The 15458-nt window shown below is 39.7% G+C and overlaps 1 protein-coding gene across 1 annotated transcript; it reads right to left on the reverse strand.

Annotated features, from left to right (window-relative positions):
• Window positions 1-379: 379 nt before the first annotated feature.
• On the reverse strand, window positions 380-14899 carry asz1 (ankyrin repeat, SAM and basic leucine zipper domain containing 1). Its single transcript, XM_088995933.1, has 13 exons — window positions 14792-14899; window positions 13951-14053; window positions 13748-13870; window positions 11961-12072; window positions 8861-8972; window positions 8650-8784; window positions 8032-8144; window positions 7779-7851; window positions 6283-6339; window positions 5750-5862; window positions 2513-2618; window positions 908-1021; window positions 380-538 (listed from the first exon to the last, which is right to left on the reverse strand). The coding sequence occupies exons 1-13, from the start codon at window positions 14897-14899 to the stop codon at window positions 380-382; spliced, it is 1428 nt and encodes a 475-aa protein (XP_088852059.1).
• Between the last annotated feature and the right edge of the window lie 559 nt (window positions 14900-15458).

The following is a 15458-nucleotide window of genomic DNA, read 5'->3' on the forward strand; positions in this document are numbered from 1 at the left end:
ACTTAATGAGGAAATTGGATTGTTTTCCCATCATTCCCTAGGAGCGTGAGTCACGAACGAGTTGAACTTTTTTTTCTCATTGAGACAAAAAAAAAAAAAGAAAAAAAGTGACAATTTTGGCCTTTTTATTGTCTGAAAGGTTGTTTCTGTGGCTGTGTGGATTTCAGGAGACAAATAATCTCTTCATTCTCTAATTCGTTCTCAATCTTTTTCCATGCTTGCCAAAACTAAAACGTGCAAATCTGACCATTTTATTTGCAAAACAAAATATCCCCACAGGCCACAACATGATCCCAAAAACTAAAACCTCTAAACTTAAAAAAAAATAGTTATCTTGGGAACAACATCCAAATGGATCAACACAAAAGAACCAGACATCTTAAAATGACAGAAAGTTGCTCCTTAACTTGGGCAGGTAGCGATGGCTGAAGAAGAGAAGCAGGGCGGCCCCCAAGACCGCCGCGGCGACCCTCGCCCGGCGCGTCCGTTTCCTATCGACGGGTGGAGGAAGGCCAAGGCAGTTTGGGGTCTCGCTCATCTGTGTGTGTGAAACCCCCACCCCCACCCCCTACAATTAGCAGGAAAGGATCCCAATTTGATTTTTCCTTGATATGAATCGCAGTGCCCCCCCCCCCACCTGCGATTTGTCTATGTGCCGCTCATTGAACTCTTTTCACCTCTCAACTTGGACCCATCACCCCCCCCCCCCCCCCACCACCACCACTCCCCAAATCTACCCTCTTGTGTCTGTTCGCTGACAAGGCAATGTCACAGTGGTGCTGACTTATTGGCTGTGAGCATTCGCTCCTGTCAGACTCTCACACACGCACGCATACGCACGCACGCACGCACGCGCTGGACCTTGTCAACATTGAAATACAGTACGCAGAGAGTTTTTTTTGCGGACCTGGCAGAGTAGATTGCGTAGGCAGTTGACTTCTGTCTGCAGGTCTTGGATCTGCACCGTCAATTGGCTGCACACGGCCTGGGCCTCCCTCTCGTGGTCCAGCGTGAAGACCAGCTACAAGCAAATGCAGTGATACCTTGGCTTACGAACTTAATTGGTTCCCAGACAGAGTGTGTAAGGCGAAAAGTGTGTATCCCAAAAATTAATTTCCCATAGGAAACCATTAAAAAGAGAATAATCCGTTATATATATACAGTAAAGTCTCATTATATCGATATTCAAGGGAGTCCGAAAAAATATCGATATAACCGGGACTATCGATATATCCGACCCTGTTTGCATGTAATTTTCTCCGTGCGTGCATAGAAATAGTATCGATATAACCGGGACTATCGATACATCCGATATCGATATAACGAGACTTTACTGTGTGTGTGTATATATATATATATATATATATATATATATATATATATATATATATATATATTTTTATATATATATATATATATATATATATATATATTTTTTTTTTTTTTTTTGCTCTCTCTCAATGTGTTTAAAGGACAACCGACGTCTCCGGACAAGTTGTGTCCATAATTTGTAAAATGGCTTCAAATGACTTCTACTGGGCGTATTTGATTTGAATAAGATTCCACCGCATATAGCTATATTTTACGTTTTAAGACTCGCGCTGAACATTCAGGAAGTCTTGTTTTTGAGTTGGTGACGAGTCCTCACGTGACGTCAGAAAAGGACCGCCCTTTACCGTAAAAAAAGACACATTGTAGCGGTCCTTCCATCACGTCAATGTATTTTGCTGTACTGTTTTTTTTTTAAACCCTTGTGTTACATCCAAAAGCCGCCAGCAGAGGGAGTCCAAGCTCCATGGAAATAATGTATCAGCCTGTGGAAACGGGCTGATGCATTCCTCACAGCTCGGTGGCCATTTTATTGCCTCTTTTTGGGTGAGACATTCCCGCCCGTTTGCCTCAAAATGACACGGAATAAATTCTTTAATCGATTGCAAACATGTATGCTTTCCTCTTCAGAACTATTTGAATCATATTCATAACTGGAGGTGTAACAAGAAAGCATGTTCTCCGAATCTGAAGCCATTGTTTTGATTCTCCAGCAATGCAAGAAGTCTTGACCTGATGTCACGAACTGGGGGCGGGACTTTCTGAAAATGCCCAATTCGCAGCTCAATTTTTTTTCAGATTTGGGACACTTTAAGTCATTTTTATTGGTGTTTTGCATTTGAATAAAAATATCATACTGCGTGTTTTGGGTATTTTAGATGCTATAAAACGTATTTCTGATGTCAGTTAGGAAACAACAAAATGGTTGTCCTTTAACTAATGGGCCGAAACGAGTGGCTAGTTGCAAAAAACAAAAAAAACAAAAAAGTGACGTCGGTTGCCCTTTAAACGTGAATAATTTTCCCGATTTTTTTTTTTTTTTTTTTTACATGATTCCCTGGGCATTTCTCACTTTTTGATTTTTTTTTTTCTTTATTCCAGGGTTACCTGTCACGCAATCAATGTTCTGGCGAAACCAAACGGCGCATGCGCGCTGAATGAAGCGGCCCAACATGCAGTGTACCTTGGAGACCTGCAGGGGGAGACGGCGGACGGTTTCTTGAATGGTTTCCGTCATACCGCAGCATTGCTGCTTTACCTTGAGTAAGAAGGTAAGCAGCTCCTCACTCCTATAAAACAAATAAAAAAGTATCCATAATAATAGTTAAATTGAAATTTCTTTTGATGAATACGAATGGGATGGACAAACGTCAAGCACCTCGGCAAACAGGTGGCGGCCTCCCCACCGCCCATCGAAAAAGTTTCTCAGACGATAAGTGATTCGTATTCATCAAGCGGCATAACTCGACATGTTGGATTATTGATCGTTGTTATTTTAGCGCCACATCTGCCTCGGAGGAGGCGCACTCCGTCAAGGTGAGCAGTGTAAACAGTGTCAGGCGGTCGAGACTCCCCTTCTCGCTGCTCCTAGTTTGTCTTAACGTGGCGATGACAGCCAGCCCGCACAAAAATATCTCATGTTATGTTTCGGCTTTGTTGTTTTACTCTGGGAAAAAAAAAAAATGTGTGAGCTTGCCTCTCAATCTTTCTTCATTTTTTTGAGGGAGCGTGTTATCACATTGAAATCTGACGGTCTTTTGACAAGTCCGATTTTTATTTCTTAATATGTCACTTTATTTAAAAATATATCTTTTTCGTCTTTATCGGGGGTGCGGTCCAAGATGGCCACGATTGGGTGACTTGGCAAGCTCTCAAGTAGCCTGAAAAACTATCCTAGCTAAAACGTTTTAATAAAACTACATAAAAGTCTTTTAGGTATTCTAAAATATTGTTTTTCAAAACTTTTGGTATTTTCTCTTCATTTTTTAAATATATTTTCGGAAATTTTACCCACAATTGTTGTCTTTTTTAACTGATTCACTGCCAGACGATGTGCAAAAATGTGTCCGCTCCAGTGCCAGGGTTTTTGTCATTTTCACTCAAATTGCAGGACCCACAGAACATTGAGTTTTAGGACTGCTTAAACATTCAATGCAGCGTCAGAAACCTTTATACTCTCTTCTTTCAGCAGAAAAAAAGAGTTAATTCCTAAGTTATATAGGTCTGGAGTTATCTGAGCTTGAAATTGGGACAGCTGTACAAAATGCAATACATATACAGTGATACCTCAGCTTAAGAACTTAATTGGTTCCCAGAAAGTGTGTGTAAGGCGAAAAGTCCATCTTCCAAACATTTATTACCCATAAGAAACCATTCAAATGAGAATAATCCGTTCCCAGGTCCTCATAAAAACATAATTTTCTACGAAATAAGCCTTAAAACTACACAAAATATCAAAATATGCCTTAATTTATGTATAGAAAATGTGCTATTGTATTGTAATTATTGGATTGATGTACCTTTATTCGTCTCGCAGTGGAGAAATTTACATTTTACAGCAGCAAAGTTATGAAAGGAAGAGGAAAGAAAGAAAGAAGTAGAAAAACAAAATACAGGAGCTGCTGGAAAGGCAGCCACTCTCGCGGCGCCATCTTGAAGTCAAAATAACGAAAAAAAAAACTAAATAACAAATAATATGACAACACAAAGACACAGATAGTCATTCATTCTTCAGCACTTGCTATACCCTCTTTGTGACATGAAGCAATTCTAGATTAAAATAAATTAAATTATAGATTGATTGATTTATATGGCGCTTTAACAACAGCTGAAGCTGTAAGCAAAGTGCTAACATGGACAAAAGGCAAATGCTGCCCCCTCGTGGAAGGGAAAAAACATTGCCAGAGGTCTGACCAGCGCTTGATTGGCATTCCTCCCGCAAGAAAAAACAAAACCCAAACAAATTCGGGAATGGTGCGCCACGTCACACTTTTTAATTCCTGAATAAATGTGGGAATGGCAGGGAATGAGTTAAAACTAAAATCCTACTTAGCCACCATCCAAAATTTTTTTGGCGGCATATCAATTATCCTCCAAATAAAATGTTTGAATTTTTGACTCCATCACTATCCCAGGCGAACACTGTATATTTCTAGCATTGAGCCAGTCTTCTGCACTCGAACACCCCCCTCCCCCACACACACACACTGGAAGTTGTCCATCACACCTGTGAGCATCTCTCATTCTCATTTTGTGCTCATCTCAACCTTCAGTAACGGTTTAAGTGGAGCTGTAATGATTTGTAAGGCTAAGGGCGACAAGAGCTCGCGGCAGAGTCGTCTGGGCGCACCCCATCTCTCCGTGAAGGCTCGGCGGACAGACGTCAGGAGGCAGAAGGATGGCGCAAGGCTTGAACCAGGACAAGGCCATTTAGCAACTCGTATTCAGTGCGCCGAAAGCACCCTTGGCAGCTTTGAGAAAGTGATGACGCCAAACGACCACAATGCGTCTCGTATGAAACGTGAATTTAATAATCAGAGAACTTTTCATTGATTAAAGAGGGCCTGTTACCTTTTCGTGCATGCCATCCAATTGTATTTGGTGGTCAGAATGTTAAGAAAAGCTAAGAAAAACAACACGAAATATAACAAAGAGTAGCTAAACACAATTCATAAAGTGTTCATGAACCTGAAATGTCTGAAATTGAAATTTCAAAGATGAAAGGTCTGAAAATGCACAACGCTGCACTGTACAAACTAATATACAGTAAAGTCTCGTTATATCGATATTCAAGGGAGTCCGAAAAAATATCGATATAACCGGGACTAAATATCCGACCCTGTTTGCATGTAATTTTCTCCGTGCGTGCATAGAAATAGTATCGATATAACCGGGACTATCGATATATCCGATATGGATATAACGAAACTTTACTGTATAAATATATTTAATTGGTTATCCTTAAATTTGCCAATAAAGCGCTGGTCAGACCTCTGGATATGTTTTCCCCTCCCACGAGGGGGCAGCATTTGACTTTTGTACAGCTGCCCCCCATTTCAAGCTCAGATAACTCCACACCCATATTACTTAGGAATTAACTCTTTTTTTCTAATGAAAGAAGAGTGTCTAAGCGGTTTCATACGCTGCATTGAATGTTTATGTGGTCCTAAAACTCAATATTCTGTGAGTTCTGCAATTTGAGTGACAATGACAAAAACCCTGGCACTGGAGCGGACACATTTTTGCACATCGTCTGTCAGTGAATCAGTTAATGGCTTTCTGATTCTGTTTCTGATTTTAATGCGAATTCTGTCCTCCTCACTAAACCAAGCGTCACAATTGCAGATTTTTTTTTTTTACATGGTTAAATAAAAAAATAATTTGGCCAAAGGACTTTGATTAATGAAGGCACGATACAAACCCGCTGTCAGTCACTCCGAGTTGCTCGATTGTGTCCAAGTCCATTTTGTCCATTTGCATCTGCTGCACAGCGCTCAGAACCTTCTGCCTGTCCGTTGCTTTGGTGATGCCAACCTTTTGGTGAAAAGTTATATAATCAAAAACATATATTTTTTTGTATCTCATTTACATAACATTAGGCATACTGTACACGCACAAGCCATTTTTTGCCTTTTTTTTTTAAGCTATCACTTTTGTGAGCACTCTTAATTTTTCATAGTTTGACCCCTCTTGTGTACCAAATACCTTATTTTGGTCTAACATACTTTATTTTGGTACACAAAAGGAAAAATAAATACAAAAAGATATTGAATTTACGGCTTTGACAGTGTTGCAGACGTTTGTTATACTTTCCATCCACGCAATGTTTGAAATTCCCCAAAATGTGCTCAAACGTCACGTGACGATCACCGTCGTGGTTCACAAGTCATCCGTGCGCTGGTGCAGCCCTGGTTTTCTCACGTTCAGCGACAGAATTTTACATTCGCCCCGTACCTTGGCCAGGTCCTCGTCCTCCATCATCAGCAGCTCGCCCCAGGTGATGCCCCGCCCCTGCAAAGGCACACGGGCACAACTTGAACAGATGCGCCCGCATGGCTGACGCCAGCATATCAAACCGAGCCCAAACTCTCCGTGCTCGTTCTATCAACCATGTTAGTAGAAATATGTAAACTGCACAGCTCATTACATGAAAGCGTCATAGCTCCCCGTTCCTCCTACTGTAACGTCTCACCTGTAGCGTTAAAAAAAAAGGCGGTGTGCGACCATTATTCAACAGGGTGAAATCGGGGGGGATGTGGGAAGGCCACGCGGGTGTGGATATTTTCAAAATATGCCTCTACAGCAGCGCATACCCTTGTTTGAGTCCCTTTCCATCCTACTATTTTATTTACCGTATTTTCCAGTGTATGTATCATTTTACTTATGGTTTTATTGTTATGTGCTTTGTTTTATTGTTTTTATTGTAAAGTGTCCTTGGGTGTTTTGAAAGGCGCTTGAAATAAAATGTTATTTATTATTATTTATTATAAGGTGCACCCAGAAGCCTTGATTTTATTCCAAAGATGACCCTGCGCCTTATAAGCGGGTGCACCTTGTATGTGAAGTCATATTGTGCCATAACAGGTCTCACATTTACTGTCAGCAGCCATTGACTCCATTCCCACCTGTAAAAGTGGTGCGTAACCGACTGTAACTCTACTGTAGCGCCTTATAATGCAGTGCGCCTTATATATGGAAAAAGTTTGAAAATACACCATTCATTGGGGGTGCGCCTTGTACTCCGGTGTACCATATACATGGAAAAGGTTTGACAATAAACAATTCATTGGAGGTGCACTTTATACTCCAGTGTGCCTTATATATGGAAAAACTTTGAAAAGAAACCATTCATTGAAGGTGCGCCTTATATATGGAAAAAGTTTGAAAATAAATCATTCATTGGGGGTTTGCCTTATACTTCGGTGTGCCTTATATAGTGAAACAGTTTGAAAATAAACCATTCATTGGAGGTGTGCCTTATACTCCGGTGCGCCTTATCTCTGGAAAAAGTTTGAAAATATGCCACTCATTGAGGGGTGCGCCTTATACACCCGAAAATATTGTATGTGTTTGTCTGATTGTATTTTTTGTTCCCCAATGGGCATCTTCATTTCTGCTCACCTCTGTTATTTTTTTTACTTTTTTTGCGATTCCTGTGGACCGTGAAACCCCTTGGACACATTATTTTGCATATTTCCCCATTGTGGGATGATTAAAGGCTTTCTGATTCTGAAGCATGTGATTCAGGGATTTTAAGTGAAAACGTTTTTTTTTTTGGATGCGGAGAGTGCTCACCGAAGCAATTTTTTGGGGGGTGGGTGAACAATATACGAGTAGATCTTAATCACAAGCACATATGTAGCTGTTGTTACACAGATATGTAGGAATGTTTTAACCTTAATGCTCGGAAAGAAGAAAAAAAAAGGACAAATAACATAACCGTGACGTACATGCATGATGTCAATCAGGTGGTCCAGATCTAAACTGCAAAGCAGGAGCTCCAGGCCATCCAGTTTAGTTACACTTTGGAAAAATAAAACAGACACCATGACTTGTATGGACTCGTTTGATTGATCCTTGCAGTTGCTCAAAGAAGTCACCAGAGGGCAACAAACACTAAGTTTTACAGTGACGTGCATTCCTTCACCTTTTCTTAAAATTTGAATATTTTCACTACGAGGTTGTATGACACAACTTTTTTACCTTTCCATAACAGATGCCGACCCAGGGTTGACCATCGTAGGACGGCTTTCTTCCGCCGAGTTGAAAGGGAGCACGGGATCAACGTTCAATGTGGAGGACAGAATTTTGGAGATCTGCCGTGGTATTAAAAAAAAAAACATGCACATACAATTTTATTTTTAATATGCTCACTTTACAGTATTGACTGCATTGATACATATGCATCTTCTGTTCCATATATGCAATATTTAATTTTTTCCTCCGGTTCAATGTCATTTAATATTTTTGGGGACCAGCCTCTCACGTGTGACGGATAAATACAACAAAATAATATGATATGACCTTCATGAAAACCTATTTGGCTGCAACACACTTCTTAGATTCGCTATGGTGACGTTTAAATGTACCTTCAAAATAAGATACGCAGCAAATACAAAGTGCATGAAAAATAAAACCGTAAATGACGCAGATCCTGGGTTTCATTTTAGGAGTAACCTACATGTATCAATCACGTGGCCGAGAAGCACTCCTTTGACATGCGTCAAGTGATATATTGTAGTATTTTTTCAAAATAAAACATTTCAGATTCCAAAAATGAAAAAAAAAAAATATATATATATATTCCAAAATGAATAAAACCTGTGCGTCCTGGAGAAGCACAGCCAGCTGGGCGGGGCTCTTTCCTTCCTTGGTGGCGATGCTGCTGTCAGCTCCCAGTTGGAGGAGCTTCAGCACGGCATTTTCTCGGCCGTGCTGAACGGCCAGCGACAAGGCCTGAAACGAGCCTTCGGTTATTTATTCACGTACGCACGCATGTCGGTGAGTTAGCTGCAAAAAAAATGTCACATACGGTGTATCCGTTGGCATCTTGCATGTCAAGGCAGGCTCCGTGGGACGCGAGGAGGTTCAAGATTTTGCAGTAATTGTCTCTGGCGGCTAACATCAGGCATGTCGTTTGCGACCTTCAAAAAAGTAATAAAATAAGATTAGAAACGGGTGCTTGATTCTCGGTTATGGCATTTTTAAACATTTGTATTTTATTTATTAGAATTGCATCACACCCACCAAAAATAGGACACGTTCTGATCGCAACGTGACAAGTGGAATTTAGTCCAAAACAAAAAAAATCTAAATTATTTGGATTTTTTTTGTTGTCGTTGTACTCAGACTCTCAAGACTATTTGACAGATCGTTATTTTTGGGAACAGTTGTCACGTTGCTACTTTTATGGCATGTCATCAAAATTGGTCATCGGGATCCATTCACAGATGATAACTAACGTTCAATGATGGTTTTGCATCGCCCGTCGCTATTTATTTTTGTTATCCTGCCAGTTCGGAATGACAAGATCGGTCATTGCAAACCCCTACTTTTTTATTTATGTCTGTTTTTATTTATCCATTTATTTATACAATGTCATCAATGTCAACATCAATGTATTTATTTCATTCATTTTATATATTTCAGAATCAGAAAGCCAATGTGGAAATGTATTTATTCATTTGTCTGTTTTTATTTATCTATTTATCAATTTATTTAATTTATTTCATCTATTTCAGAATCGGAAAGCCAATGGGGAAATGTATTTATTTATTTATTTGTTTATTTTTATTTACAGTAAAGTCTCGTTATATCGATATCGGATATATCGATAGTCCCGGTTATATCGATACTATTTCTATGCACGCACAGAGAAAATTACATGCAAACGGGTTCGGATATATCGATAGTCCCGGTTATATCGATATTTTTTCGGACTCCCTTGAATATCGATATAACGAGACTTTACTGTATCTATGTACAGACGCTCCCCAACTCACGAACGAGATACGTTCCGGACGGTCGTTCGTAAGGTGAATTTGTTCGTAAGTTGCTTCAGTGCTATATTTTGTATGGAATATATGTTTAAGGTTATATAAGTATGTTTAAGGCTTATATAAATATGTTTAATTATTGTATAAATAACCTGTATTTGTTTGTACTGAAAAATAAAGTCAAAGTCAGCTTTATTGTCAAATATGCTAATATGCATGACATACAGCACAGATGAAATTACTGTCCTCTCGGACCCAGCATGCAAGGCACAAATAAACATAAAACAAATAAATATTAATATTATAATAATAATAATAATAATAATAATAAATAAACATTTAATTAAATATATGCTCTATAACGATATGTATAAGTACAACTGGAGAGAATACAACATATGTTACTACAAAAAATGTTCTTATGTACCATTGTTCATAACACGAATGTTTGTATGTAGGGGAGTGTCTGATTTATCAATTTCTTTTTGCAATTTATTTCTTTTATTTAGGGCACATCGAGAGGTCCCGATGGACAAGCCCTGCTGGACAATTCCTGCTGGACAATTCCTGATTCAATAACTGCGATTACACCTGGTGAGAGCGAACAGAAATACTGTACATCAATCACCTTTTTTTTTGCCTGTGACACGTCCAAGGCGAGCTTACTGTTGACTTGTGGCGATGAGAATCGACGACGGTCAAACAGTGTGACGGCAGAAAAAGTCATATTAATCACCGGCAAAGTGGACAAAAGTTAATGTTTGATGTCAATCCGCGCGCATTCTTCGCCAATTCACTTCCTCTTTAAGGAGTGGGAACGGGATGGGTGTCATCGTTCATTTCTACTGTCGGCGCACAAGGTCTTTCTCATACAGCTTTTGTGTGAGCATTGCAATCACCGGGGGGGGCCGTACATCACGCTTATCTGTGTAGCTGTCCAACCATAAATTATTATTTTTTTTTTTAAAAAGGTCAGGTTGTGATTTAAAGTTTCAATCTGCATTCGCAGAGTAGACGTCACCGTTTCAATAGGGAAGCTTTACCCTCTTGTTACATCACAGGTCAGGTTGACCCGTGTTTTAAGTTAATGGAAAGTGAGACTTCTGGGTGTCTTATGTATTGCAAATTTCCCCATTGTATGACTATTAAAGGCTTTCTGATTCTGATTTACCATAATCAACATTATAAAATAAATACATCAATTAAATTAAATCCATCATTGTGAAAGGTGATCGCTGGGTTTGGTGTGCATTCCAGCAAAAGTCGTGTGTGTTTTAAAACCAGCAATATCCTCATTTATTGTTTACCTACAATAATAATAATACATTTAATTTATAAGCGCCTTTCAAAACTCTCAAGGTCACTTTACAGTCACAGGATCCGTTTTTCTGTGGGTGAGCAGCAGCAGCCACACGCGCCAGCGTTCAACTGAACCTGGAAGTAACTCTAATAATAATAAATGTTATTTTTAGCTAGCTCATAGCTAGCTAGCTAGAAAGCTGTATAGCTAATAGATAGCTATCCAGCTAGCTAGCCAGACAGCTAAATAGCTAATAGATAGCATATAGCTAGCTAGCACTATAAAACAAGTTGGATGAACTCTATCAGGCATTAGAGCAAAACTCAACATCTTGTATCGGGCAGGGGGCTGGGGAAGGTTCCGTGGGGGCCACCGTCGATGTTCACATATGCGTCGCAGCTCCGAGCCACTTGCGGCATCGACAGTTGAGTAAATGTGAGCGCATGTGAACAATTGGGAGTGTTTGTTGACGGTGTGTTTGTTTCCACTGTAGTGGGGGCGGGGGCAAAGGCAGCTGGTGCTAATTTTTGGTTTGATCCTCCGACGTAAACGGAGGCGGTTTGATTGGATCTGACCACATCAACGTACGCTCTTCTATGTTGGTGGTGTTTGACGGCGTCTTCGCCAAACTGCCTCACTCAAATATTTGCTTTAAGACGGAACTGATCATTTCGCTGACACTGTTAGCGCAACGGTGTTGTTAGCCTGTAAGCTAAACAAGAGATGGATCATGACTTTTGGCACGATTTGCACGGGCACTGTTTGATTTTTGAACGTTACACTCTGCGTACATCCGGCAGGTGAAATTCCACTTTATTTGTAGAAATCCAACTCACCCGTCGGCCATGTTGGGGTCAGCATTCCTGGATAGCAGAAGCGCCACGCAGCGAGCGATGTTGTCCTCATTTGCCGACGCAGTGCAGCTGGCCATGAGCACCGTCCAGCCATCTACAAAAAGTTAAATCACATTTGCTTCAAATTTGATGGTCATCAGATGATCTCACTTGAGAATAAAACAGCAAAACCCTTCACTAAATTGCCATGGTGGGATGAGGTTTAATTTGGATTGTACTTACAACAGACTTGTTAGGCAACATAGGCTTAGTTATGCTGATGAGGTGATACCAGAGCAAATGCGGCAATCAGGCCAGTCGTAGACCCCATAATCAGGCAGGACAATAGAAGTAATCAGTCAGGACAATAGAAGTAATCAGTGTAGCCTCAGGGTATAGTCCTCTGCTCCCCCAAAGCTGAGAGCAGGTCTGACCACCACCTCTGGACTGTAGGTATATAGGTCCAAATCTACCAGCAACATTTTAGTTAGCTGTCGAAGCCTCTTGGATGAGAAGCGAAACGTCCGACACCTTCAAAGAAGTACAGATGATGGCTGAAGAAACCTTTTCATCGATGGACCACTCCTGTATGACTGAGAGCTTACACAGACTCACTTGGGAAGTTAGGTAGAGTTGCCATTTTTTTTTTACAAAGGCGCCCAATGTGACCATAAAATGGCCGCTTCAAAATAAAATCGCACATTTCTGATACTATTTTCGATTGGATTTTACTCTATGAGCATCTTTGTACATTAAACCACGCCTGGTGTTGTTCGTATGTTGATAAGAGCGACCAGCACTGAAGTCAATTTTGTTCTGGCAGTGTTGTTGTATTTGTTTATGGGTTTCTCCATCTGCATGTGTGTAACTGCGTATTTGTTGTTTATATATTCTTTGCGTGGGCGCACATCAGACGAGCCCAGCTTGTGTGTGCATAAATAAGTGCTGATCCAGAGATTTTGCTGAGCGGGAATGGCAGCAGTGTGGCGACCGGGATGTGTTGTTCATGCGTGACTTTCTTTGAAAAAAAAAAAGCACACTGGGGTGTTGAATTGTTTTCTTCATCTTCTTCCAACATTGTGATATTCTTCTGGACTCAGTTGAACTTTTTGATTAAATTGAAGCGCAAGATCTGTAGATCTTGTAACTGTGTAACAAGGGTTTCATGATAATAGTGTGGTTAGCATTTTGGCTAACAGAAGCATAGCATACTCATTGCTTACTGTGGAACACACAGAGTAAAGATGTCGGCCTTTCCCGACATGGAAGAGTTGTTCAGGCGTGTTTTTTTTTGCAGGCAAACCTGAACACACCCCACGCGTTGGATGATGAGGTGGTGCCTGAACAAAAAACAACTCGCAAGGATCAGAAGTGTGGGGTTTCTGCAACATTTCCTCTTTGGCGTCATCGATGGTTAAGTAATGTCAGATGAACAATGTTGATGACTTGACTGCGCCGCTGTGTTGTTCTCGTCATAAACTAAAAGAAGGCATCTTGTCTTGGGCTTAAGTAGACGTCAGTAAATAAATTAAAGCAAAATTTGATGATGATTATAAATGAAAAGTTGGCAAGAAATTTAAAATTAAAAAATAATAAGGCAATCTAGTCTGTTGAGATTGTTTTTGAAATACCCAGGGTATGTTTTTGTCTTTCAAAGATTAGTAATTAGTGGTGAAAGATTACTACTTTTGTTCCGAAAAAAATATATATATATATATTATTCACTACTAAGGGATGATTACAAAGTTGATGATTTTACATGATCCGAAGTCATTGTTCAAGTGGGGTACCTTTTTTGAAATTGGCATTTGCTCCTCGGTCCAGGAGCACTGTGGCCACATTGTAGTCCGCCAGACGGACAGCACACATCAGCGGGGTGTGGTCAAAGGTCAGGCTGCTGTCCACATTCATCCCTGTGCATAAAGTTCACTATTACTGAGTGTATTCTACACAAACACATTTAAATGCTGTTTTGGAATGAAAAGTTTCTTACCCTCGTCCAGCAGCTGTTCAATAGCAGCAAGGTTGCCTTCTTGGATGGCTCTTTCTAGCAAATTGACTTTACCGCCAGTGTCTGCCGCACTATAATCGTCTTTCTGTCACAAAAAGGAAATGTCAGACGGCCATTTCGAGCTTCCAACTTGCGTGTCTTTTCCTAACCTACTGACGTTTGACAAAATGTCAATAAGCGCTTAACTAATTTCAACTGTTTTCAACTTTCTTCAAGCAGAGGTTGGACAGTCAGTTTAGAATGTTACAGACTATGCATGTTTAAAATAGATTTTTAATAAATCATCTTTATAGCAATTGAAAAAAACCCTACATCTTTCAATTTATTGTTTTAGTTAGCCGTGTCATAATTGTGTGAATGTGTGCATTTTTTCCCATTTTTGTCTTCAATTCAATGTTTAAAAAAAATAAAAGGTTACACAAAAAATGCATTTGCAGGTGAATGTATATTTTCTTTTTCAAGTAATTATTTGGATACGAGTCATTTTTATGAACTGAGGTAACAAAACTTTTACTTGAGTACAATTTTTGGCTACTCAATTCACCTCAGACAAGGATAAAATAGTTAATGCTATTCTAATATTTTCAATCATTTCGTTATTAGACACCACACGAAACGTTTTACTTTGTGATACATAACGTCTAAGCATTGTACTAAGTTAATTTTCTCCGATACCGAACGAGCAACTCCAGTTAGCTATGTTAGCCAGGTAGCGACGCGTTCTTCGTCTTGCCAATGGCGGCAAAGTAGCCGCCATTTCCAGTATTGGAAGCTGCTAATACCAGCGAGACTTGCATTTCTCCTGCTCGCAAGTCGAACTTACCTGAACGTCGAAAAACTTGTTGTCAAGGGGGCGATCCATGAACCATTCGTCGCTGCTGGTGTCGCTCTCGTATCCAGCTGGAAAGGAGGCATTTTCCAGGGCGTCCATGTTGACTCTCTGAAGTGGTGACGAAGCCGTAAATTCGAGTGGCAATTAACAGGCTAGGTGGCGCCAACAAAGTACAGGTACTATAAAGAGTTTGATGTTTCTCTTTATTTGTAAGTAGGTTCGTTGTCAGATCCCCCAAAGTACAGGTACTACTTCTTCTTTTTCACTTTTATTTGCTTATTTACGTTTGCCCTCGTTATTACAATGTCCACGTTAATATATATTTTTGCAGGGGTAATTACTTTCCCGATTTTCTTTCTGTTTTCTTTTTACTGAATAGCAAGCATCCCAACACTAGAAATAGTAATGGATAAGTAGTACAAACCTACTAAAAATGTACAGACTATAAGTAAATAAACAAAAGTAAAAGTAAATATTGAGCGAATGAGGAAAAGCTACATCGAAATTAGTCTCCCTCTCTGATGAATTGTAATTGTGTTCATTCTTTGAAAAAAAACACGCTTGGACGTGCAATAATAATAATAATATAATAATAATAATAATAATAATAATAATAATAATAATAATAATAATAATAATATATAAAGAACAACAAAAA

This window comes from Hippocampus bargibanti, linkage group LG05 (genome assembly GCF_051943395.1).
Source record: "Hippocampus bargibanti isolate YZ-2025 linkage group LG05, ASM5194339v1, whole genome shotgun sequence".
NCBI classification, from domain to species: Eukaryota; Metazoa; Chordata; class Actinopteri; order Syngnathiformes; family Syngnathidae; genus Hippocampus; species Hippocampus bargibanti.